This window comes from Delphinapterus leucas, chromosome 16 (assembly GCF_059928025.1).
Source record: "Delphinapterus leucas isolate spDelLeu-1000000601 "Yukka" chromosome 16, BTC_Dleu_Yukka2, whole genome shotgun sequence".
NCBI lineage: Eukaryota > Metazoa > Chordata > Mammalia > Artiodactyla > Monodontidae > Delphinapterus > Delphinapterus leucas.
The window spans coordinates 73,291,384-73,318,193 of NC_143144.1; the positions used below are offsets into that span (position 1 = coordinate 73,291,384).

A 26,810-nucleotide genomic window follows, 5' to 3' on the forward strand; every position below is an offset into this window, starting at 1 on the left:
GTGTCTCGATGCGAAACCCCGCTACTAAGTATGTGACTAGCATTCTCTAGTTCTGGGTTTGTCAGCGTTTCACATTCTAGTAGGGAATTCTGCAGCAAGCGATGTGAAAAAGAAGACACTTAAAATGAAGTTGGAAATGCTACTTAAAATCTGCATATGATAATGGGCTGTGATAATGGGTTTGTGAATCCAAGTTGCATTCAAAGTTAGTGGCTGAGTCATCCATCCTCCCCTCATTCATTATGCATGCCTCTGGCGATTTAAAATCGAATTAACTCCAGCAGGTGGAAAAGACAGCTTTGAACAGATCACATGGGCTGAGTCAGGTTCTTGATTCTTCTCCTCAGTTGGCTCGTGAATGTTGAAGACTGGCTTTGCAAGTGGGGAAGGATGGAGAGCGGACACACACACCAGTTGGTTCCTCAGCCCCATTCTTAGGCTGCCTTTCTTCCAATCTTTTTCCTCCCCAGGCCCTTCCTGTGAAGGTTAAAAGTGCCATCCCCAAGCCAGCTGGAGCTCCAGCCCCACTCACAAGAGGGCAACGTGTGGGATTGTGGTTCTTCACTTGTAGGCTCACTCCCTAAGGGAACCCAACTGGAAGCTGCAGGCTCTGGTCTGTGCCCCAGCTTTCCAAAACCCTAAAGTTAGGAGTTTTCAAATTCCAACTGAACCACAGTCCCCTGTGGCATTTACTAAAAATTGCAGATTCTGGTTCCCCTCTCCAAGACTTGAGTTCATAAAAAGGACAGAATCCAGGAACCTGTATTTCAGAAGCACCCAGGCAGTTCTTGCGCGGGAGATCCACAGATCTGCTTTGAAAAAACCCAGCTTCATTCACTAAGTACAGATCTCTGAATGCCTTTAGATAGAATCTTCAGTTCTAGTTTTAAAACTGAAGATTTTAAATGAAACATTTCGTTAAACAGATTCTCTGCCCAGGGATCACCAACGTATTCTTTTCAAAATGTGGAAATAAATGGCCAAATCTCTTAGGGAGATGAGGGCAAGCAGGGAGAAGGAGGGAGTTAGTTTAAAATACGTGTGCCTGTCAAGGGGAGGGGCTGTTCCGGACTCCCGGGCTTGGTGATGTGAACGAGGCAAACTGCAACTTCATTTTCTCACACAGAATCCTACGAAGGTTAACGCAGATTACTAATGAATTCAGAAATCAGGATTTGGCCTTTGGGGAGTTCTATCACAGCATATAATTTGGGATATGTCACTAGCTCAATATCCATTTCCCTCCAAGCAAATTTTTACCTGCTGAAAAGCTGAGGTGTCAGCTCTCCCACTCACAAATCCTAGTGGATTAGCTGAAGCTACAGTTATTCTTCACTAACCCTTTCTGGAATTTAAATTATGAGAACCTAAAATAGCGTCCAGTGTAGGCAGTCTTCTCCCACCAGCTAAAAACCCTCCAAGTTCCCAGTGAATCATCACTTTTAATCACACCATGATGAAAAGAAATTAACTGCAGATGGATGGCATTTTATAGCGACTGCCATCCAAAATATGTAAAAAAGAAAAGTCTCAAGAGAGATGAAGAATCTCCTCCTGGCTCAAAGATCTTATTTCAAATCTGGAAGGATCGCGATAGGGCATCCTAAATTCTACATAAGGGAGATCTCTTCGACCCAAGCCCGATCACTGCTGCAGAAATGTACTGATTCCCTTGTGGGGCGGCGGGGGTGGGGTGGGGTGGGGGTGGGGTTTCACCACTTCGTACCTATGAACGCTAGCTGCTTTTCTGGGATCCTCAAATTCCTTATTTCCCAACCTCCATCTTCACTGCCAACAGTTTTTCTGACTCCAGTGTGCCCTCGAAAATCCCTAATTATTTCTAGCCCTGGCTGTTCTCATCTTCCCTGCTGAAATTCAGACGGGTGATGGCTAGGGTCAAGGGCAGGGAAAGAACAGTCAGGGTTGAGGTCAGCAGATGCAGGTGAGCTGAGTCCAAGGGGACAGGCGGCGGGGAGGGCCAGTTAGTAATTTAAGAAGTCGATCCCAACCTTGACACTCTTGGAGGTGGCTATATCAACGGCCATGGCCTTGATCTCAGTGTCCCCGAACTGCATGAGGGTCTGGATCTCCCTGCGGGTGGGCACGGCAGTGCCGCTGGCCCCCGTGAGATCGAGGCGCAGCGTGCCGCACTTCTTCACCCCGGGGTCGGTGATGAAGCTCACGTTGTCGAGCTCAGAGCTATAGATGTTGATGACAATGACCAGCTGGGAGGGCTTGGCCGGGGTGTAGCTGCGCTTGACCAGCTCGCCCAGGGCCACGGACTGGTCAGCGGAGATGAACTTGTCGAAGACGTCAGTGCACCAGCGGGTGCCGTCCTTCACCAGCAGCTTCTCGGGCGGGTGCTTGCCCTCCACGTAGCGGTTCAGCACCCCAACCCCGTAGGTGAGCGGGGACCGGCGCACCTTGATGACAGTGGGGTCCAGGCCGAAGAGGACGGCGCCCTTGAGGATGGTGAGGCCCACGTCCTGGGGGATGATGATACGGCACTGGTCGCCGAAGGCAGCGTGCACCGCCTGCTGCAGGAGGGGCGCCTCGGCGAAGCCGCCCACCAGGAAGAGGAACTTGACCGTGGACACTTCCGGCTTCTGAAACAGGTCCCCTGAGAGGGAAGAGTAATGGACAGAGACCTGTCACCAAAAGCCAGGGGGGGATTGGGTGGCCTGAGAATGTGGAGAATGGACAAAGTCGCTTGGGCCAGCTGGAGGACAGGCTTAGTCTGACCTTGCTGAACGGAATATTTTTGTAGAGCCAATCTTTTAAAGAAAGGAGGGGTTTGTACATCAATATGCTCAGGAATAAAAACCAAAGCTACTTCTAAGTAGAAACCTATTTTAACAGCTAGACAGTGATCAGTTTACGTAGTTCTTTGTTACACATAAATGAATACCCCTTGCCCTCTCCAAACCTGCGGTTCTGTTAAGGCAGGCTGTTATCAATATTATTCTTTGGTTTTCATAAAATTCCCATCCCACCTCTAGGAGTTCTGACTGTGTAGGTGCAGGGTGGGAAGTGTGTGGAGGGCCTGGATACTGAAAGAGGCCCCTGGTGAGTCTACTGTGTGTCCCTGGGCGAGGGCCCCTGAGGGAGCAGGTTAAGTGCATGGCCAGATTCCGTTTGCTCTCTTGTGGGAGACCTTTCTTTGGTTTACACAACAGTTCCTCCTCCCTAGCAGAGGTTGTGATTTCTAATTTGTTCTGATACAGCAAAGACCATCCCTTCCCTAAGGCCTGTCACTCGATGATAATATTGCTTTAGATCTCCCGCCTCTCTGACTTTTGAAGCCAAATGGAAGCCCAAGTGAGAACAGGCTCCGGGGCTGCTTTGCAGTACCTGAGGTGAGGGATCCACAGCCAGTGCCCAGCAACCGCCCTCATGCATGCCCAGGCCCTGCCCACTCCTGCCGGGGCCCTGGCCTGCGGCTCCAAGACCCAGACCCCCTGCTATCCTGACTTCACATCATACACTGGTTGGTGATATTGGAAACATCAGTCCCCATTCTTGGCCACTGAGTGGCCGAGCCCTGGCGGATCACTTACGGAGATGCTCAATGATGCTATCAATGGTCGGCTTAAAAAGGGCATTCATGGCATCTGGGCTCATCCTCAGCATCCCCTGCGAGGACCACTTCACAAAATCCACACTGTGGAGGCACGGCAGAGAGAGGATGAGCGGCGAGTGTATGAAGGACAACCAGGCTAACCTGCATGGTCACGGGCCCTGGTAGAATGGGTGTCGCATCCGAGGGGGCTGAAGGGGGCTTGAAAGTCCAAAGAGCCCTTAGAAATACACTAAACCACCAGGACCTAGACTCTTAGAAGCTTCAAAGCTAAGGCATAACCTCTTTGGTTTCTCTTTGCTTTTGCCTGTGGCCAACATTCCCCTGAGACAGTGGAAGCCAAAGTCTAGCGCAGAAGGCAGGGTGATAAATAATTCAACAAATATTTACTGAGCACCTACTACCTATGCATCAGGTTCTGTTGTAGACACTGGGGATAAAGCAGGGCCCCAAACAGACAAACTTCCCTGATTTCATACAGCTTAACTTTTTAGTGCGTAATCATAGCTGACACAGAGGCAGTATTTTCCAGGTCTCAGGCATTGTGCTAAGCATATATGAATACATTTCATCCTCACAACAACCCTTTGAGGTAAGTGGAATTATCATGCCCATTTTCCAGGTGAAAAAACCAAGGAACAAAAAAGTTGAGTCACTTGCCCAAGGTCACACAGCAAGCGTGTCGGATTGGAACTCAGAGTCCACGCCACCTTCCTCCTCCCCATGAACACAATCTACCCCCCAGACTGTCCTGAGCCAAACATGAACCCAGCTCACTTGCTCTTCCTCAAGGCGTGCTCCACGCTGTGCCCACGGAACTTCTTGTAGTAGTCAATGAAGGAGAAGGGCAGGGTGATATTCAGAGGGTTAGTTCGGTCCGGGGCAGCTGCCCTTTTGCGAGACTCAAATGCAATCATTAAGTCAACCCAGGCCGCAGGACGCTTGATTTTGAATTGCTCAATAAAATCCTCTCCGAATATTTTACACAGAAGCTTTTCAAATTCATAATCTACTCCTAAAGATCCATAGGGTCCACCTGAGTCAAGAACAAAAAGGGAGACCACTATGTTAAAAACGGTCAGAAATGGAATCCAGAGTCTGAGAAGCAGCCTACCCCGGGTTCTGGGTTCTGCTCAAAGACAGCAGCACAGCCTTGGACCCACTTAGCCAGCAGACCGCAGCTATGCGTTTTTACTTACACTTTAAAACCCTTAGGTTCTCCTCATTCCACGTGGAGAAACTTTCCTACAGAAATCACTCGTCAACAATCTGTTTAAAATCAATTACATTTTAAATAAAAATCAATACATTTAACTAACTAGGGGCATCATGGTATTCCCACCCAAGAAATCCAAGGACAGTGTCTGGAAAACCAGCAGACCTCACTTAGTCCCTGTGATCTACTAATTACTCATCCCCACCCCACCAAGAAGAAGAGAATGTTCTTTGGTTTGATGATCTTGAATCAAGACCAGGCATCGTGGGACCTCCCTAGAAAGCTTAACCAAATCACAGGTGACGATCGTGGCCAGGATCTGAAACAGGCTCACTTTATGCCCAAACCCAAGTTATGGTGGTTTGTGTTTTAAAGGCCATTTAACTGCAATTTTTTTTTTTTTTTTTTTTTTTTTTTTGCAGTACGCGGGCCTCTCACTGTTGTGGCCTCTCCCGCCGCGGAGCACAGGCTCCGCACGCACAGGCTCAGCGGCCATGGCTCACGGGCCCAGCCGCTCCGCGGCATGTGGGATCCTCCCGGACCGGGGCACGAACCCGTGTCCCCTGCATCGGCAGGCAGACTCTCAACCACCGCACCACCAGGGAAGCCCCATTTAACTGCATTTTGCTCTCTGGTCTCATGCATCCGTATCCTCTACTGCCTGTAATTCCACATGCTGGTGGCACTGAAAGAATGAGATACTGAGAGAAATCTGAAATGGGTAAAACAGCTCAGGTATGAGAAAATTAGCCATTTTTCTCATTTTCTCAGGCTTACCTGTTGCTTTGTACAGTTCTTTAAGGTGTCCCTCCGGTAACCGTATCTGGTGGACTGTCAGGTCTACGGTGCCACCGCCACTGTCCACTACCACGTACTTGTCACCTGGTACAAAAACAGCCAACCTTTATACAGACCACTTGTCCATCACGTCCTGGAACAAGTTGGCAGGATGACTTGGTGTACCCAGCTAAGTGCCATCAACACTCATTAGTACAATAGTTTTGCTAATTAGCCACACAGTGAGTTATTCATGACTAAAGAGATGAGATAGTGTCTGCCCAGAAGTGCCGGTTAACAAGGATGATGAACCCAGATGAGTGAACCTTTAGGACTAAAGCATTCAGGTCATGCGCTGCTGCATACCTGGCACATGCGGACCACTTCCTGCCAAGTTAATAGCACCATCAAATGACCTGCTGTTTAGCACAAGACTCACTCTGGAACTGGTGAGTTCCAATTCCTACTTTTCTTCTGAAGAACCTATATGGTTTTAGAATATGCAAAATTACAGCTCCAAAAAGAGCTCTCCCTGGGTGAGTGGTCTGTAAAACCAACTGATCTGGAACATTTTCCAAAAGTACAAAAGGAACAAATAGAAATGCATTTTTGCCAGCAGGCCCCCCCCTCCCCCACACACACACACAATCCAGCAGGGGCAAAGGACGTTTAAGGATGCTACCTTCCTCCAGCTCGGACCAGATTTCTCCTATGACATTCTCCACCAAAAAGGTTCGACTCTGCCGATTACGTCGTATGTGTTCCTTAGCTAGTGGCCAACAGAAAGAAAATAACGACAGGTAAGAAAACATGAAAAAGCTGGCAGTCAGTGGAGGTAAAAGAGCCTGGGAGGTTTAGGAACAGAACATTTGGCGATACTTGATCAAAATGATTACATAAATGCAACATAGGGAATGACAGAGTCAGCTCTTCCAGAGCAAGAAGCTATTTCCACCAGCCTTCATCTATTCATCTGCCTGGCAGCTTTGGCCAATGCCCTGCTGAAAAGCTCACCCTGATGAGATTCCCTTCCTCCAGGGACACTTTCAGGGGAATGCGCATAAAATAGGCCAATTTCCTGGCTTTGCTGCCCCAGTGAGGAGGCTGTCTGCCAAGCAGCCTTCAGAGCGCTTGGTGAAATAATTTCACATCAAGCAGCTTTGTCTGGTACAAGGAATGCGGGGTATGTTTTCCTAATCTGGATCCTGGATAAACGGCCAGGAGCCCTTTCCAGACCCCGTTGAAGTCGACATGCTCTTCAGCCACAAGGTGGCGCTTCAGCCGCAAGGTGGCACGGCTGAACCTAGAAAAGTCGGCGCTGCCTTTTTCCTGCACACCGCGGGACAACCTGGGGGTGGCTCGGGGTACTCAGTGGCTGTGACTCGCATGGGTATTTCTTGCCCCGCAGGCCTCCTGACAGCCCCGTGAGGCGGACAGGCACAAATCATATCGCCCTGTGTTCAGACGAGGAAACCAGGTCAGGGAGGTCAAGGGACTTGCAGTTCCCACGACTCTGTCTTGCAGCCTGAAATTAACCCTCAGGCCACGGACCCCCTCTGCCTTTGAGATTTAACAATTTAGAGTGAAGTCTGAAAAAGCAGAATACGAATGTTAAGAAAGGTGCTGTGAGAGGGAGCCTGGGAAGCAGCAGAGCACAGGCACGATGGGAATTTGGGCAAATCACTTAACGTCTCTCACAGGCAGAGCAGGGACCAGCCGTCTGATTTATCCTCAGCACCCACTGTGACACCAGGCACACAGCAAGTGATAAGGAAGGCAAAGCACCAAGTATGAGACTGGGAACCCAACAAATGATCACTACAATGAACAATTTAGAGCAATCCTGGTTTTACAGACGAAGGCTCTGTCCACCACTCTGCTGTCCCATCCAACAAGTGTCCTCCCGACCAATTTTTTTAGTCCCTAAGCCCTACAAATCCATCTGTTGCTGGTTATCCAATAAAGAACCCTTGACCCTCCAGCCTCCTTCAGCAAGGAGCACAGTGTTTGCAAAACATCTTCTCTGGGGATTAGAATGGCAAACATCGGGCCAGCCTTAAGTTCCTCAGGCTCTGGTTTACAGCAGAGAGGCCGGCCCCCCCTGATTAAAGAGTTCCCGCGGGCCTGGGAGGGATCTCCAAACTCAGGGCTTCTCTGCTGTTCCCAACACCGGCTCCAGATGAACTTATATTGCACACCTTGTAGTGGGCATTGGTTTTCTAAAACAATCTAGATGACTAAGGAAATGGCATTCATAAAAAATGCCCTAGTGAGGCTAATAAAACATGTTCTAAGCTTCAAAAAATTATTTCATTTTTCGGGCAAATTAAGCCCAAGATTGTGAAAAATGTAGCCTTTTCTAATCTCATTAAGTCTTTTTGGAGTAAAATAATACCGACAGCAAACCCTGCAGTGCTGGAGGCAGAGTGCCAGCTCTGGTCTCCTCAGTGGTGACCACTGGGAGTCCATCAGGGAGGAGCATCGGAGGGCAGAAAACAGCCAGGGGGCCTCAGGGTATTAATGCCATCCTGGGTATCCCGGATTAAGTGCTCTGCCAGGCCTCGGCACATAGCAAGCACCCCGTCCTTCCGGGAGACAGGTTCCCATCGTAAAGCAACGCTGAGACAGAACCCCTGTCTCACTGCCCCTCTGAGGGATGGTGGCCAACAATTTGAGGATTTCAAAAACCAAAGACACCCCTCTGAGCACAGGAAACAACAGTAAATCCCACAAGGCACAGGACACAGACACAGGGCAGTGTGAAGGTAGGCAGGATATGTTAAAGAAAGGGAACCAAAAACTGAGCTCTTGGGGAAGGCAAGCATTCAAAACAATTCCCCCCTCAAATGTGAATGTTATACTTCAGAAGTGTCAATGCTGTGTTGAATTAGCTAATTCTGACATGAGCTGCTGTTTATGAACAATTGCGAAAGAATCAGCATATGAAACATAGAGCCCAGTCAGTCACTCCTCTTTTTTCCAGTTACAACAATGAAGAAGGAAATTTAAATAACGAGATCATCCTGAGTATTTAAAACATGAATGCATTGGATTTAGTTAGCGGTGAGGCCAGCCTTGGCATGCTGGGGAGGCCAAGCATTGTGAGAAAAAGGCAAATCAAGCCCTCAGACTTAGAGGGAAGCCCGTTTCCATTCATTCTGGGTGAATCAGATCCAGGGTGCGAACACATGGCCCCAGCAGGCTGAGGCAGCAGCCTGGGGACAAGCGAACTTCTTGCCACTGTCTCGTGGCTGAGGCTCACAGACGCCTCCATCCTGGGTTCAAAATGCAGATCAGTGGCTGCCGGGGCAGAGTCACCCTGTGAAGAGGAAGAGAGGCCTGTCTGGGCAGGAATGTGTGCCTGCGAAGCGTGAGCCTGGGCCCCAGCATCCCGGGCAGTGCAGAGACGGGCGTTGGGAGGAGGACCAAGAAAAGCTTGGGACCAACTGGTGACTGTCCTCACTGATGGCATCCCTCTCCTCCTGGGCCTGGGTCTTGCAGGGCAGGATGGAGACAGGCTTGGGCGATGGGGGGTTTTCTGTCCTCGGAGCCCTCACCCGGGCACAGAGCTCAGAGCCGGGGCGCACAGCGCCACCTCCCCAGCTCCCATCAGCTTCCATGCTCACTCACGTGGCTCTGAGTGATCCAGGGGGTCTGCAGACTCCGTGGTCCTGGACAGACCGACGGAACCCTGCATTCCAGGGAAAACAGTCCTGAGGCACAAGATTGTGAGCAACTTGCACATAGTAAACATTAAAGAGAAGAAGGCCCTTAAAATGCCCATCCCGGGTCTCCATGGGCGATGCTCCTTCCCACAGCTAAACGAGCATCAGCCCCTCAGGACAAGTCAGCCCTTTCCATCTCTAGTTTCAACTCTCGCCAGGTTTATAGTTAAGACACATAATGAGCTCATCACACACGAAGCGGCCCCAATGAGTGAGTCAGCAATAAATCAACAATCTTAACGGAGGAATTAATAACAAGCAAGTGGGATTAGATTAAGAATCAGTTAATAGAGAGGAGAGATTAAACGTCCAGCAAAATGCAAGGCCGAGAGCCGCTCTCGGGCCACCCTTGGGTTCTTGGAGAGAAGTGCCCTCCCCTAAGGCACTTGGGTGGGTGACGAACTAGGGTAACCACTGCTGAGTTTACGGGGGTCCTTGGAGGGGCCAGGTAGGGGGGCTGAGCACAGAGGTACTTAAGGGCCAACCTCCTTCAGAAGCATCTTGATTTCTCACGACCGCACTGAGTGCCTTTAAAACTCCAAGGCACAGAAACATGCAGGGGGCTGGAGGGAAGACAGCAGGGAGGGGGAGAGAGAGAGCAGGAGGTACCCTGTGCAAACCCAGCTCCTACTGTGTCACTGGCGCTGTACCCATTGACCGCGGCCTTGCTGCTCAGCTCGATCATCTGGTGCAACCGCAGCTTCCGGCAGTAGATGGAGGCCGCCTCGGGCTCCAAGGCAATGATGAGCTGCTCTGCGTTCTCGGGGGAAGCCAGGCCTGCCTGGAAGACAGAAGGCAAGGCTGGGACCCAGGTTCCCTGGCCAGGACCCCTCCAAGGACACCCACGCCTTGGGCTGACACCCCGCAAGGAAGGGACACTCACAAGCTGGTTTGGGAAATTCCCTCCACGGGCCTCTCCGGAGCCTAAAATCGGGGGTGATCGGGTGCTGGTCCCCAAGCCAGGTACCCAAACGTCACAGAGTGGGGAACGAAAATGTACAAGCGCCCTTGGGAAATTCCAGGCTCTGTGAGCCTCAGGGCCTCCTGCATTTGGGGCCTGCTTGGCCCAGAACTGAGAAGCACAAAGGGGCAGAGGACCGAAAACTTTGAAAACCACCACGGGATGGAAGGCCGATGGTCTGTTTCCAGTTCCAGGACTAAATGGTCTGACCGGATCGTAGCAAACCCCGATCTTTGGTGGCCTAGGAAACAGAAAGGCCATCACTGGGCCTCAGCTATGCAAGCGTCTGATTCTGTCGTGTGGGAATCTGACCTGTTATCTCCAGAGCACCAGGAAGGTTCCAGGAGAAAGCCCCCCCTGGAATCCCACAGAGTCCCCATTTCCTAGAGTGCAGGGGGAAAGGCCACTGACAGTTATCTTATTCAAAGCCTCTACCTCTTTCACAGCAGAAATGCTTCTGCCCCGTGACACCTGGCTTGTTCCAGTCACAGCCCCTCCAGGCTTCACGAAGGGCAGCCAGGAGGCTCCGGGACCAGCCTTCTGAGGGTGCTCAGAGACACAGCCCGGATTGGCCTCTCACGGCCTTGACCTGGAGCACGAGATCTAGCTTGCTTGTTGAAGCTGCCCAAGCTCACGGCTTTCCGTGGTCGCCAGCACAATAGGAAATAAAAACTAGCTCCTTCGATCAGCACTGTGTTTGCTGTCTTTGCTGCCATTTCCGAGGAAACCCGGGATGCGCCCTCGTGTGGCACCCCTTTGGAGAAGGCTCCCAGGTGTCCCCAGGCCCCTGGGGGTTTAGTGGACTCATCTCGTCAACCAGGGACAAAGGTCTGCCTAATGTCACACATGTACAATGACCCGGTGGGGAAGAGCTGGCCTAGAGTCACGGGCATGCGTGGAAGGAGCTTAGGAGGGTCAATTACTGGGCAAGGAGGGGAGGGGAGTTCAGGTTAGAAATTAGAAATGCCTTTCGTCCAACCCCTTCACTCTACGAAGAAGGAAACCAAGGCTCGGAGAGGTAGGGCAACCAACTGTCCCGGTTTCCTGGGGCACGGGCCTTTCAGTGCTAAAACCGGGCCAGTCTTAGGCTCCAGGGTATCCCAGAGAAGTGGCAGAGCAGCCCAGGCCCAGGTCTTGAGCCTTGCAGACCAGCTCTTTAATTGGTTCTCAGCTCTCCTGCTCTTAGTAATTCCAGGTACTGGGGTAGGGCCCAGGCCTCTGTACTTTGACAAAACCCGTGGGTGCCCCTAATACTCCTGAACTGGTTTGAAGGTACGCTCTCTACTCATTTACTCTGCGACAGTACTGCCTAGACCTGCTGTCATTCATTGTCACTAATAACCACACCCCAAATGAACCAGTTAATTACGTCTTAATGAGATACCATCAGCCGGCAGGTGACTGAAAATCTCCACTCTGCCGAAACCATGAATGCCTCACAAGGGCAGAACCCGTCTGGACCGAATTACAAAAACAGATGGAACCGCACACGCCTACACCCTCCGCCAGGAACCCGCCTCCTTCCTGCCTTGTACCCTTGGCTGAGGCCGACCACATGGGCAGTATCTGTGCCCATCAGCAGGGTCCCCAGGTCAAAGAGGCCGGGTCTGCCCTTAGCTTACACGGGTCAATAGGTTAGTGACACGGATGCGCGACAAGATTTCCCCATCCAAGGGAATGAAGGTGCCCCCTCCCCCAGCCTCACTTTCTCATAGGGTCTCCTCAGACACCCTCAGCACAAAAGCAGACAAAGGTTAAAATGCCCGATGAAATAGGACATGGGTTACACGTGTCAGGTGCCACCAGGAACAGTGAAACCTCTGAACCTTTATCCCCAGGATCCCAGAATAAGAAATCCAAAGTGACACCAGGAGGAGCCCCGTCTATAGAACAGCGCTCGTGGACTGGTTCTTCTATCCTCATGGGTTTGTACGTAAAGCCAAGGCCCTCCTAGAACAGAAGCTCATAGGCCCAGCTCCCACAACATGGGCTGAGGGAGGAGACGCGCTACAAAGCAACAGTGGGCCCTGGATGTACAAGCCTCTCCTCCAAAGTTCAGGATGGAGGATAAACTTGGAGGAGGCTAGGGAGAGCAGAGCAGAGTGGTGCCCAGGACTCGGTGTGGAGGAAAGGCACGGGCTCTGCCCACTCAAAAGGCGCATTCCTGTCATTGTGTCCCACTGGGATGTCAACCGGCCAGGCAGCTCCCATGTGGCCGGTAAGAGCAACAGGGGTCTGGGCCCAGCGGGAATGGGGACGGCAGGGGACAAAGGAGAGCCGAAAATAGACGCCCTTATTCCCCTCCATGCCTACCCAGAAATTCTGAGCAGGGTCTCTAACTTATATGTGAAATATCTATGTGGAAAATCACATCAAGAGGTCCAGAGGAGTGAAGAGCCTGGAGGAAAATGTTACATTTTCCTCCAGGCTCTTCACTCAAGGGCATCCGAGGGTACCTGGTGTGTGACTGAGACCACCCCCCCCCCACACACACCGGATGCTCCCACATCCTGAAGATGTGAAAGACAATCAGGCTGACCTGAATCTGCCCCAAACAGCGTGGGCTGCACCCCCCAGGGGGCCTTTCACCTGTCCCTCCCCAGCTGGGCTGGCCTCAGCTCCACAGCCAAAGCTTTGACCCATTTCCATGGGGAGTTCCCCACAGTACCCTGCTCAGGATGCAGACAGAAGCAAAGGTGAAGAGGACCCCAAACCAGAGGGGAGGGGAAAGGCAAGGTCAGTGGGGGCCCTGGCAGTGCCTGGGAGACCCAGGACAAAGTAACCACACTCCTTTGCTTAAGCCAGCCCCCCTGTCCACTCCCCAGTGAGAGTGAGGGGCCGTGTCCCTACCAGCAAACTCTCATGGAGGTCACAGGGAGAGGGGAGGGGGAGGCAAAGGGAGGCAGCTGCCTCTGCACAGATTCCCAGTCACCAGGAGGCTTCCCAGAGCTGCTGGTGGGCTCCAAGAGAAGGAGGAAATGCGAACGTCTCTGCCACACTCTCAGAAACCCAGATGTCTTTATCTCTGAGAGAAGGATCCAGTGCCCTGAAACGTAAGCTTTGTTTCCGCATGAAAACACTTGCCATCCTTCTCAGCAGAAGCCCTCTGGCCTGGCAGCTGGCAGGAGACCTGGGGGTCTTTTCCTGGGATCAGGCCAGGGTCAACCGGGGCAGGAGAGCTCTCTCTCCGCTTTCAATAATTCTGCCTCTGGAGCTGGTATCTCAAGGCCACTGTTCCGTTCCAACGTGAGCTCTCCCTCTGCTCGGCCCCCGGCCCAGCACCTGGCATATTCCGCCCCCGACTATAGATCCATGGGGACCTGTCTAGCCTCTCCTGCAAGATGGTACATCTTCTAAGGGCAGCAGTCAGGTCTTCTTGCCCCGGAGCACACAGTAGGTGCTCAGAGAGCAGCTGCCGAAGGAACGAATCACCCATCCCTCCAGCCAGCCTTTATTCTGCAATTTCCGGCCCTTCTCAGGAGAGCATTTCAAACATGACCTGAGGATTCTGCAATCAGAAAGCGTCTGAACAAGGAGGTTGCTACCCCATTTGACTTCACGAATCTGGGCCAGCAAGAACTCCATCGTGGTAGTTTTTAGCGCTCTGCTTCCTGGTCACAAGCTCCACCTGAAAGGAGCGGGTGGGTGAGAAGACCGCACTCCAGGGAGGCCGAGGACGTGGGCAGTTACCACCTCAACCACCGCTCCTTGGCCCTGCAGTCAGCCAGGCAAATCCGCCAGCGGCTGTGTCCACGGCTGAGAAAAACAGGCAGACCAGCGGAGTACTCAGCTGGCCTGGTGTCAGACTGCAAAGAGCTCCAGCTGCACGGCTTCTGAGCGTCATGGGGTTGGCTTTCTTTCCTGATGTGATTATTTTTCACTGCAGTTTGTTCAGAAAGGGAGGCAAATGCAAGCTGCAACTCCGTGTTAGAGGAGATCAGCGTACGTTGGGGAACATCATTTAGTTAACAGGTTTCTGGAACCTACTAGAGTTACACATTTTAGGCAAAATGCCTCTAGAAACACACTGGACCACCTCCTATGCATGATGTGCTCACGATGCAGTGGAACTCTCTCCTCATTCTGGGTCTTTTCTGAGGGCCTCAGAAGAGGCATCAGCTGTTCTTTCTGCCACCATCTTTTCACTGAATGCTCTTAAAGGGTCTAAAGCTGTCCCGAGGCTGTGGATTATAAAAGATGGAGACTTAACCCACTTTCTCAACTATCACTTGACATAAGAGGAGTTTTGGAAGTTTCACAGATGAAACTGTCCCCATGTCAAGTGCTGGGCAGCCCTCACTGGCAGTGAATCTCAGTCCTCCAAGTGCAGGCCCCAGGCCCACCCCCTGCAGGCCTGCTTCTCCACGGGAGATGCTGCCCAGAGATTCATCTCCTGGCTCTGGTCCAGGCCTCTTCCCCCTCCCCCAGGCCGGTGGAGGATGACCTTCAGCCTCCATGTGACCATGCCATGAATTTGGGCTCAGGAGGCCTCCCATGAGCCCAGAAGGAGGGGCTCCACTTGCCACAGGCAAGTGGGGTGGACAGACCAGTTTCCCAGCTGCTCTGACGGAGAACCATCCCACCTCCTTCCTCATCCTTCCTGTTCATCTGTCAGAAGCCAGGCCGACAGGCAGCAGCACATCAGATGGAAGGACCTGCGGGCACTCTCAGGTTTCAGAGGCTGGGTGGGCCAAGAACTGTGTTTTTTGCTCAGGTTCTGTATTTATCAAGTTTCTCCAGAGAAATAGAGCCAGTAGGATGTATGCATATGTAGAAAGAGCTTTATTATAAGGAATTGGCTTAGGCGATTATGGAGACTATCAAATCCCAAGACCTCAGCCGGCAAGCTGGACAGCCAGGAGGGCCGATGGTATAATTCCCTTGCCGGCAGGCTCAAGACCCAGGAGGGGCCGATATTTCAGTTGGAGTCCAAAGGCAGGGGGAAAACAATGTTCCAGTCTGAAGGCAGGCAGGCAGGCAGACAGGAGGAATTCCCTCTCATTTTATCTAGGAAGGTTCAGCCTTTTGTTCTAGTCAGGCCTTCCAGTGATTGAATGAGACCCACCCACCTTAGGGAGGGCAATCTGCTCTATTTAATCGATTTAAATGTTCATCTCATCCTAAAACACACTCACAGCAACACTCAGAATGATGTCTGACCAAATATCTGGGTATCCCTAGGCTCAGTCAGGTTGACACATAAGAGTGACCATCACAGGTATGCATCTTTCTTGCTCTGCATAATAAATGGGAGGTGAGGAGGGAGAGCTGGAGAGATGCTAATTTTGGAGAGTAGCAAGCTCCATTTCCATCTTGTCATGAAGACTCTCCCAGAAGACAGGCTAAAGAGGGTGCCCCTGATATGCCACCTGCCCCTTGCCAGAAGTACAAATGGCTTCAATGAACCACTTGGATGCAAGTGATTTGAGAGCAGGGCTCCGGTCCTATGACTCGAGCACCTACCACAGTCCTGGTACAGGCTGTTTAATGAATAAATGAACAAGTGAACAAAGGATGAATGAACGGTACCTGCCATCTTAAAATCCATCCAGTGACTGTAAACTGAACACAAGTATCAAATCAGAGCTACAAAGGGCCAAACGTTAAGCTGCACAGACACTGTCCTGGACAAACGTTACCCAGCAAGGAGAGGACAGGCCGATCCACAGGGTGTCTCTGGGCCTCAGGAAGCAAATTCCCCCATCCCCTCCATCCATGCTGGCCACCTGGGCCCTGCCCAGGAGCTGCTGGCCCTCCTACTGCCTGAGGTGCCAAAGCCTAGAGGACGCCACACCCACCTCAGCCTGATTTCCCCCTTGGCCTCCCCAGTGTAAGGGGCCTCTCCCCACACTGGCCCCACCCTCTCAGAGAGACCGTCCTTGAAGAGCCGGCCCAGGGCTCCATGAGCCCCGACAATCTACAAGTCACCGCACCTCTTTCTTTTTCAGGCTAAAACTAAGAACTGTCCCCTTTCCGGGTCACGTGTTTGTTGCTGAAGTCTTCCCATGGGCTGGAAAATGAAAGTCAGAACCATGATTCTTGAGTATCCTTCCTGGGAAAACTCAGGATCCCAGGCTGTGTCTTAGCAGACAGCCATGTCCCAGTGTCCCATCTTTGGGTCTTTGGACACTGCCTGAAGGCTGACGCCAAGGAAAAGCTCCCTGATGCCCAGGGCTCCCATGGACAGTGAAACTGCATTTGTGTCTCTTCCTTTTTAAAGAAGTTGCCTCTTTCTGGAACTTCCACCTTCTTCCTTCATCTGTATAAAAACAAATCTATTTTTGGCAACACAAAGACTGAGCCAGATTCTCACGCTGAACAGAGGAAGGGGAGAGCAGAGGAGCCAGCCTGGGGCAGGGAAGGGAAGGAAGGGAATGGGAGAGCACGGGGGGCGTACGGGGGCGGAACACTGCCCTTCCTTGAACTCCACCTGCCACCTGGAGTAAAGCCTCAAGCGTCCAGGACAATTCATGACTCCAAGGTGCCTGGGGCCATTTGACTGTGTTCAGAGATCAGCGTTGATTAGATGGGCATTTTGAAAGGAAAGGTTTATATTTATACATGTGGCCACAGACTCAACATCAAAGGTGTGTCTCCAGGGAAAGATGGCTCTCTCCTGAGAGGTGTGGCAGGGGACAAGGAGACATCTATGACCTTTGTCATTTTCCCCAGCCCACTCAGGTTGAAGGCTCTGAAAACTGATTCTCAGCACAGACTTGACGCAGGCCCCAGGGTCGGCTTTCATTTATTAACCCAGGGGACTATGTACAACAGGGGCCAGCTCTGTCCCCGGGACCAGAACAGCAGGTCAGGACGGCCTCTGCCATTCTTGCCACAAAGTCAGACACTCGTGGGAGCCCCGTCGTGGCACAGGATGTCCGCAAACAATGTGAGGGTTGGAGGCCACGGGGGTTTTGGCACCAGTGGTGCCCCCTGCACCCACGAGGGATGGGCTGGCCATCGACGCTGGAATGCTCTGGCTCCATGGCGCCATGTTGACTGGCTCGCTCCCTAACTGTACCACTGCCCTCACCCCGCTGTGGGTGTCCTCCACCAGGCAGGTCCAGCAGCCCCCTCCCCTGTCTGGGGCGCCCGTACATGCCATGCTCCTGTGTCGCTCCTAAGATGAACCGTGCAGAGGACAACCGTACTCCCTTTATTTCCCAGCCGCATAGGTGCAGCTTTCGGCCTCCACCAGGCTGATGTGCCTGGTCCATGGCCATCGGCCTTGTCTTTATTTCTTCCTTGTTCAAATATTCTTGTTCCCCAAGCCTTTTCCTTGAGGGTCTCACTTCCATTTGCCCACAGAGAAATACCTCTGAACCTCAGTTTGCAATCCTAGCCCCAAGGAACCTACAGGGGCAACAAGACCTGGAAATGAATAAAGTCAGAAGGAAAACTGAGCCCAGCCCCTCCCCTTGTCCGTCTGACCCCCGCCGCTCCCCCAGGAGGAAGCTGAGGAATGGGAAGACTCCTGGCCCCCCACCTGTGGAAGACCCCTCGCTGCCTCCCCAAGGAGGCCTGTGAATGCTGGGGCACCCTGGAGTGGGGTGACAGCCACCGCCAGGTGTATCTTGGGCCCTGCCTGCCCCCAGCCCTGCACTTACCTGGTAGGCAGCTTGTCTCATGAACTGCTTGGCGGGCTGTTTCCAGATGGCAGGCACTGTGATAACCCATCTGACATCAGAGTTCTCGAACTCTGAACCCGTCTGATCGCTCAGCTCCTAAAGCCAAGGAAAATGCAGCAGGTCAGGTGGACAGAGCTGGTCCTCCTGTGGCTTTGCTGACAATCCAGGCTTCCTGGCCGTGAACTCTCGGGGCATCTATTCCGCGGCCCCCCCGAACTTATCAGCGTCAGGAACAAGAGTCTGTTTTCCGAATATACAGCAAACAGGGAGCTCCCAGCTCCTTCCACTCCCTGGATGTGGCTGCAGGTGGGAGATGGGCAGATCTGAGGCCTCTGGCCACTTCCTAGTCATGTGACTTAGGGCAAGTGACAACCTCTCAGGCCTCAGCTTCCTTATCTGGACAGTAGGGATAATAGTAAGCTCATACAGTTATTGGGAGGATTGATAATTTCCCGAGAGCTTCACTTCCTGGCAGCTTGCTCCAGTGTCAACCTTGTTAAGCCCTTTCCATAGCTCAACCGCCATTAATCCACTTGAGAATCCTGTTAGGAAGAGATTAGCACTTGCCCCTCTTCTACAGGTGGCAAACTAAGGCCTAGATACGTTCGGTATCTTTGTGATGACTGCCCAGCTAGAAAGTAGCAGAGCCAAAGTTTGGACCCAGACGCAGGTCTATCTTGACTTGAAAGGCCAAGGTCTTAACTAAATTGTTACTTTTGGTCTCTTATCTGATCAGTGCCTGGCCCACAGGAATGCTTGACGACTGGTAGCATCTGTTAGCAGAGTTGTGTCACTGTCACCCACCTTACTGCAGGCCCAGCACATCAGTGGAGTTTTCCTGGCAGGATGGTAAGGGTAGGAACAACGTGACCTAAGCAAGAACCGTGCTGCCCTTGACTTTCAGTTAATGTAAAACCTATCTACAAAACAGAAACAGACTCACAGACATAGAGTTCAGACTTGTGGTTGCCAAGGGTGGAGGGATGGGGAGGTAGGGGAGAGAGAGGGATGGACTGGGAGTTTGGGCTTGGTAAATGCAAACTATTGCATTTAGAATGGCTGAACAACAAGGTCCTACTGTATATGCAATCTCCTGGGATAAACCATAAAGGAAAAGAGTATTAAAAAAAAAGAATGTCTGTATGTGTATAGCTGAGTCACTTTGCTGTACAGCAGAGATGGGCACAACATTGTAAATCAACTCTTCTTCAAAAAAAAGAAAATCAGTGGGACCCATGTGGATAAACAGGACGGGTGGAAGCATCAGAGGTTTCCACCAGGCCCAGGTAGACAAAATATGTCTCTAGAATAGCTCTCAGACTCAGTATTCCCACCGGTAGAATGGGAAGAATAACACTAACCCACAGCGTTACTGGCAAGATTAAATGAGGACACACAGGGAACATCCGGCCCAGAGAAGACCTCTGATTGATGCTTGTCCCCCCCTTCTCCTCCCCTCCTGTTGCCACATTCACCAGACAAATCTGAAATCAAACCTAAACACACACTGATGTGCTTCTGCATCAAAGTCCGCTCTGGGGACATGTTTCAGAAGATTGATAGGCTGGCGGTTTTTTTCCTAATGGGTATCTCGTTTTCTCTATTGTTTCACATAGTTATCTTGGGGCTGACCCACCCGCTCACTGAACTAACTTCCTCTTTGGTCGGTAAGTTTTTTTTCCCTTTTAAAAACAACTTTTCATTTTTCATTGTGAGAAAATACACGTAACATAAAATTCACCATCTTAACCATTTTTAAGTGTGTGGTTCAGTACATTCACTAAACTTTTTTTTAATAAACATGTTTTTAAAAACATCTCTGCTTTAGACCAACATGAAACAACCTTTTTTTAAAAAATTGAGGCATAACTGATTTACAATGTTGTGTAAATTGCTGGTGTACAGCAAAGCGATTCAGATAGATATATATAGATATATATACAGATATATATATATGAATGTATATATAGATATATATGAATGAATATATATATGAACATGTTCTTTTTCAGAAAAATGTTCTTTTTCAGATTCTTTTCCATTATAGGTTATTACGAGATATCGAATATAGTTCCCTGTGCTATACAGTAGGTCCTTGTTGTTTACCTATTTTATATATAGTACTGTCAAACTCCTAATTTAAATCCCAAACCCCTAATTTATCCCTCCCCACCCCTTTCCCCTTTGGTAACCATAAGTTTGTTTTCTATGTCTGTGGGTCTATTCCTATTTTATATATAAGTTCATTTGTATCATTTTTTTAGATTCCACATATAAATGACATATGATATTTGTCTTTCTCTGACTTACTTCACTTAGTGTGATAATCTCTAGGTCCATCCATGTTGCTCCGAATGACCTTATTCCATTCTTTTCAATGGCTAATATTCCATTGTATATGTATACCACATCTTCTTTATCCATTCATCTGTCGATGGACATTTCGGTTACGTCCACGTCTTTGCTATTGTAAATAGTGCTGCTATGAACACTGGGGTGCATGTATCTTTTTGAATTTGCATGTATCTTTTCATCTTTTCCGGATATTTGTCCAGGAGTGGGATTGCTGGTGAAAGAGCCATTTTTTGTTTGTGTTTATTTTTGTTTTTTTAATCATGTTTTATTTCCTTGCAGGTCTGCACTGGGCTTTAAAAGCAGGTGAGCATGTGATGGGTTGGGAGGGATTCTAAGCGTGGTGCCTATAACCATCCAGGCTATTTTAAACTCTTTAAACAGGAAAAGGCTCAAAGATGAATGATGGGCTTCCCTGGCTGTATGGAAAGTTGTCTGGTGAGCTGTTTGTTCTCCAGCGGGTGGAGATCAGCTTGGAAGGGAAGGAACCTGGCACTGACTGAACATCTCACGTCAGGCACTTTCACTGACTGTCCCTCGTGAATAGTGAGACTGCTCCAGGGACGTGATTTCTGAGATATTCTACTTGAGCTTATTCTGGTCCAACATGCAATAGTCCCCCTCTGCACTGAACCCACCTGCCCCTCAAACACCAGCCAGCCTCTTATGCAGGGCCTAGTTCCTATACACCTCCTCAAACAGCTCTTCTGCATGGAATTTCTTTACAACGTGTTCCCTGCTCAGAGAAGGTTCCGGAAGCTTCTGGCTGAGCCGACAGGCCCACAACCACCCACCTACCCACGCCCGTGCCTGACCTCTGCCCCCTCCACCTCCTCCCTCCCTTGAGAGATGGGATGTTCACGCCTTTCTTCTTGGCCAACTTGAAACACACTCCAGTGTCGTAGACATTCTCAAGTTCTACATCTTCCCTGAGTCCCCACGGCTGCTCCTCTTATTCTGGAGGCCCCCACCTCCCTCTGCGCCTTCATCTTTCTCCAGGAGCTGAGCCCATCCCTCTGAGATCCTTCTGTTCAGGCCGACAGAGGTCCACCTCCTCTCCTGCTTCGCCGTCTCCTGGACCAATGGCGGCTTCCCTTCCGCAGGTCCCCGCCGGCCTTACTGCTCCTGCCTCTGGCTGGTCACCACCTTCTTCCTGAAGCGAACCCAGCCCATCTCCCTCCCACTTCCTTCCTTAGAGTCCTCTCCCCACCCCTTTTCATAGAAGAATTTGTTCCCAGGAACCACTCCCTCCCTCCACCCCACCACCTTTATCTCCCTGGTTTTCATGTTCCTCAAGTGACCCCGCAGTTGGAGTCTCAGCCTCGCCCTCAGTCCTCGGACAGACCTGCTTCAGGATCTGAGTGAGGTGCTAACATATCACTCTCCTCCACCTGCAGGCCCTCGGGACCACGTGGTCTCCCCTCCTCTAACGCTATCCTTGTGGCCATGGCAACCCATGCGAGAAATCCTTTGAGGGCTCCCCACGACCCAGGAAGAATTCCTTCTCCTGGCCCTCGAGGCTTCACAGGATCTCGGCCGGAGCTTGCTGTTCCCGCTCTCTCTGCAGCCTTGCCCTTCGCCTGCTCCAAGCTGCCTGCTTCCCACAGCGGTTTGCTATGTTTTCTTTCCCCTGAGCTGTGCCTGGGCCGTTCCACCGGCGCAAAACACCCGCCCTTCCAGCTGCTGCCTGTCAGAGGCCCGCAATCCCTCTCCTCCGGGGAGGATTCCCTGCTGCTGCCCTTGGGCAGAACCTCTGCCTTCACCGAACACTCAACACCCACGGTTACCCCCTCATGACACCCACCCATCGACTGTATGCACTGGGTTTCTTTCCACGTGGCCAGAACTTGCATAGCACCTGGCTCACAAAAAGTACTCAAAACAAGAGGTACTTGAATGGATGAAAGCAGTGTTACGACCTCACCTCTTTGTCTCCCTCTAGCCCTATTTCTAGAATTCTATTCTACTCTATTTCTAGAATTCACTAAATTTCTTCTAGCGATCACATAATACCAAATGCTTCTGAAGTTCCCAATTCTTTTTGGATAGAGTTTAATACGCGAGGCTCTTGAATCATCTGATCTACACCCGCTCATCACCATGCCTATGAGAGGGGACACCGAGTGGATGGCTATATTCCATTTGGAAATTAGCCATTTTCTTAATTCTGGGCCATCACTGAACAAACCTTTGCAAGGGCCAACCAAGGGGGCTTATTCACCTGGTCAGCTTCTTCCATGGGGTCTGGGGTGGGGGGCATGGAGGAGGGGGGGCAGCAGCAACTATTCACCAAGTAAATAGTTGCCGAGCCCCCAGGGAGGCAGTTAACATCTAATATTTCACTTACTATCAAACGACCCACGAGGCACAGCTATCTGACCCCCTTTTCATGTTAGGAACGTGGGTATCAGAGAGAACGAGCACCTCGCCCAAGATCGCACAGCTGCTGCATGTCTCCCGCCTTTCTTTCTCTTGTTTGTTTTACTGAGGTATAATTCACATACCACAAAATTCACCTTTTTAAAGTGCACAGTTTGGGACTTCCCTGGTGGTGCAGTGGACACGGGTTCACGGCCAATGCAGGGGACGTGGGTTCGATCCCTGGTCCAGGAAGATGCCACGTGCTGCAGAGCAACCAAGCCCATGCGCCGAGACTACTAAGCCTGCACTCTAGAGCCCGCAAGCCACAGCTACTGAAGCCCTTGTGCCACAACTACTGAAACCCACGGGCCTAGAGCCCATGCTCCGCAACAAGAGAAGCCACTGCAACGAGAAGCCCACACACCGCAACGAAGAGTAGCCCCCGCTCGCCGCAACTAGAGAAAGCCCGCGCAGCCAAAAAAGTAAAATAAAATAAAGTGCACAATTCAGTGGGTTTTAGTATATTCACAAGGTTGCGCAACCATCCCCGCTATCTAACTTCATCACCCCCCAAAAGTAACCCATACCCCCTGGCAGTCACTCCTCTGCCACTCCCCCAGCCTCTAGCAACCACTAGTCTTCTTTCTGTCTCTATGGATTTGCCTCTTCTGATCATTTCCTACACATGGAATCATTTGTGGCCTTTTGTATCTGGCTTCTTTCACTTAGCATAATGTTAGCATAATGCTTTCAAGGTCCATCCATGCCATAGCAGGTGTCAGTACTTCACTCCTTTTTAAGGCTGAATAATATTGCAGTGTATGGGTGAATCCCATTTAGTTAACCATTCATCCACTGATGGACATTTGGGTTGTTTCTGCTTTTTGGTTATTATGAATAGTGCTGCTAGAAACATTCATGTACAAGTTTTTGTGTGAATATATGTTTTCATTTCTCTTGGTACATACCTAGGATTGGAACTGCTAGGCAGATGCTCACTCCGTGTTTAACCTTTTGAGGAACTGCCAGGCTGTTCTCCACAGCAGCTGTACCATTTTCCCTTCCCGCCAGCAGTGCCCAAGGGCACATTCTCTGCCCTGAGGCTGTCCCTGCTCCCCTAGCTGGCAGGTGCCCCCCTGCCCCCGGCACAGGCTCTGGCATGTACCTACCTTCAGCGCCTGTTCCTTAAAGTACCGCAGGGCATAAGCAAAGATTTCAAGAGCTTTGATTTTCTTGCCATTTGCTGCCATCAGGTCTGTATCCATGGTGAGGTCCTAGAGTCGGGACAGGAATGAAATAGTAAAAAGAAGGAGAGACATGCCTTCTGGCTTTAAGCACTGTCACTTGGAGACCTGGGGAACCCAGTGAACCATGTCTGTGTTTCCTGGTGTTTGAGGGGCGGACTAGGACGGCACGTCCCCCAGGACAGGGCTGGCAGCAATGTCCCCTTACTGTGTAGGGGGCCCTGGCTGCTCCCCTCAGGCCCCACCTCCACTGCTCCCTTCTTCCCTCCCTCCCTCCCTCCCTCCCTCCTTCTTTTCCTCTCTTCCCTGGATCCTCTGGGGGCAGAGGTTTCGGGGCAGCAACAGAGCCCAGGAAGAAAAAAAACAGGCAGCAGACGTCACTCCCGATGCAATTTACATACTATTTCCACATGACACACATGCTCACCCTTGGGGACCCCCCAATGGAAGCCTAGATAATCACACCAAATCACTGACGTGCACGGTGCTAAACAGACACGAAGCTTTCACTTCCCGATGAGCTGCCAACCAAGTCACAAAAATAGAAGAGCTCCTATTTTAAGGGTTGTGCTGTCTAACCCACTGGGAGCCCAGCGTCACTGCCTTCCTTCCTCTGCCAGAAGCTACAGCAGTTGCTGAGTGCAGTCCCGGGTGTAAGATGCTCCGTGAGATGCGGACGGACCGCGGTCATTAAAAAATGATGAAAATAGTCCCCAGAGGGTGGGAATGGGCAGAGAGGGGAGCAAAAATCAGGAGGAAACCCCCAAGTCTCCTGGAACCAGAAGACGTATTGCCACCAGGGAAAAACATCAGTGTGCTCTGGATTGATCCAGGCTGGGTAATTAGTCTTTGCCTTTGGAGTGTGAAGGGGTATCAAGCAGCTAAACCGGCCTTGTGGGGCCTTGCCCATCATCCTGACCCCTCTACACATGCTCACTCCTCCCACATCTGGGGCTCAGCAAAGACACCCCAGCTTTGGGGTGGTGGCCCCCAGGCGGCTTCCAGGCATCAGGAAGCCACAGGCTTGGAATTGAAAAATTCAAATTGAAAAAATTCCTGGGCTTCCACCTGCAGGAGATTCCTATTGGGCACTGCTGAATCCTATCAGGTGAAACAGGAAGGATGCATTCTGAGGCGAAGTCAGTGTGCTTCAGAGAGAGACACACACACGGGTGAGCACCGAGCCCTGGAAGGCAGGGTGCTGGCTGCAGCATTTCCCAGTAACATTTGTTTTGTCATCTGCAAACACTTAACAAGCAGACATATGAAAGCAATAAATAATAGAAGCTAGCAATTGACTTTAACTAAGGACCGACCGGCATGGTTCTGAGAGCTTTGTGTATTTTGATTCCTTTAATCCTTACAACATCCCCATAAGAAAAGCACTCTCCATGTCTCCATTTCACAGATAAGGTAAAGCAAGGCAAGGAGAGTCTAAGTGACTTGGATTAAGTATCTCAAAGGTGTCAGAGGTGGGATTTAAACCCAGGCCATCTGGCCTCATGGTTTGTGGTCTTAAACACTATCACCATCCAGCATCTCTAAGTACTGAGAGTTAAGGAAAATTTAAGGGATAAAATGCTTAAATTGAAAAAATTCTATCCTATGGCCCAACATTTCGATGAAGCTTGGGGGAGGGTGCTAATCAACTTGGCCATCTTACAAAACCCTGGCAAGTTGGAAGCAGAACTACTTCAGGCATTGGGCCTCCAATTATTGGGCCCTTGATTTCCTGAGCTACCTCCTTCCCCACATAGAAGGTTAATGAGCCATTGTTGCTGGTTGTTACTTCCAAACTGGTTAGTTATAACCACTACCCTGAGCCCCCAAAATGCTCCCTCGTCCCCGAGTCCTTCCTTCAGGATTCCTTGATCTCCCAACAATCCTGCAGGTGAAGGGGGATCTCCTGGCACAGCACGGGTCTCCCAGCCCCCTATGCCTGTGCTCCATCCAGGCAGTGTCTCTCTGACTGGTCAATTTCCAAAGCAAACAAGTTGCTAAACATTCTGAATATCTCCCTGCCCATGTGTACGTCAGAAAGTGCTGTGTGTCCCACAAAAGTGTCGTGTGCTCCAGGCTGTTTCTAAAATCAAGGTGAATGGACATTCATTTCTGCTTGGGAGAAACCTGAGGGCCCCCAAGGTCTGGAAAGGCTGGAGGAACCTCGGCTCTCGAATGCAGAGGACTTGGGGCCAGGGAGAGGCTGGCTCACCCCAGTGGTGTGCAGCTTCATCTTGAACTTCTCCAGGTACAGCCACTGCTTGGCCTCATTGGGATCCAGGTCGTGGTAAAAGTCCCTGGCGGCATACCCGAAACTGTGGAACTTCCTCTCCGGAGTCAACAAGATGGTGGTCGGAGTCTTCTGGTTGGACACCCCAGGGTCGCCTCCTTCCCATCGCCTGCCACCAAGGAAAGGCAGAGGTCATGGGCCTTCTTGCATAATCTCAATGCAGGCAGCACTGGTGTGAGCACCTACTGTGTGCGTGGCTGTTACAGATGTGAGTGCCCATGGTGGCTGCCAAAGGTGCCCTCTGGTTTAGCTGGTTGAGTAGTGACTGAGACACAACTTCAGTCAATAAGAAAAACGAAAGGGACAAGTGCCAGGTTCTTGCTAAGTAACAAAGTCTGCTTCATCCTTTCAGCGTTTACTGAGCATCTACTGTGTGCCAGCTGCCAGCGACACAGAGATGAAACATTTATGTCTCTGCCTTCAAATAACGCACAGCCTAGTAGGTAATGGTTTGTTTTTTGGCTTGGGTTTTGGTTCTTTAATTTGCAAGCACTCAATAGCAGATGGATAGCTGGTTTGCATCCTCTTTGAAACAGGTACGGTATAAACAAACACATAAATACCTGCCTCATCAGATGGAAATGAGGGGCCCAGGGAAATGTCCCAGAGGGGTCAGAGGAGACAGAGGTGCCAGAGCTGGGGCCTTGGAAAGAATGCAGGGCTCAGGAGAGACTTGATG

At 50.9% G+C, this 26,810-nt stretch overlaps 1 protein-coding gene across 1 annotated transcript in view; it reads right to left on the reverse strand.

The window, feature by feature from the left end:
• Positions 1-1,934: 1,934 nt before the first annotated feature.
• HSPA12A (heat shock protein family A (Hsp70) member 12A) overlaps positions 1,935-26,810 on the reverse strand; it is a 31,462-nt gene continuing 6,586 nt past the window's right edge. Inside the window, exons 3-11 of the mRNA XM_022568664.2 lie at positions 26,054-26,240; positions 23,767-23,871; positions 17,864-17,980; positions 9,905-10,076; positions 6,253-6,339; positions 5,571-5,675; positions 4,355-4,613; positions 3,558-3,661; positions 1,935-2,620 (exon numbers count right to left, since the gene is read on the reverse strand). Coding sequence (XP_022424372.2) covers positions 1,983-2,620; positions 3,558-3,661; positions 4,355-4,613; positions 5,571-5,675; positions 6,253-6,339; positions 9,905-10,076; positions 17,864-17,980; positions 23,767-23,871; positions 26,054-26,240 — 1,774 coding nt within the window. The 3' untranslated portion in view covers positions 1,935-1,982. The remainder of the gene's footprint in view (positions 2,621-3,557; positions 3,662-4,354; positions 4,614-5,570; positions 5,676-6,252; positions 6,340-9,904; positions 10,077-17,863; positions 17,981-23,766; positions 23,872-26,053; positions 26,241-26,810) is intronic.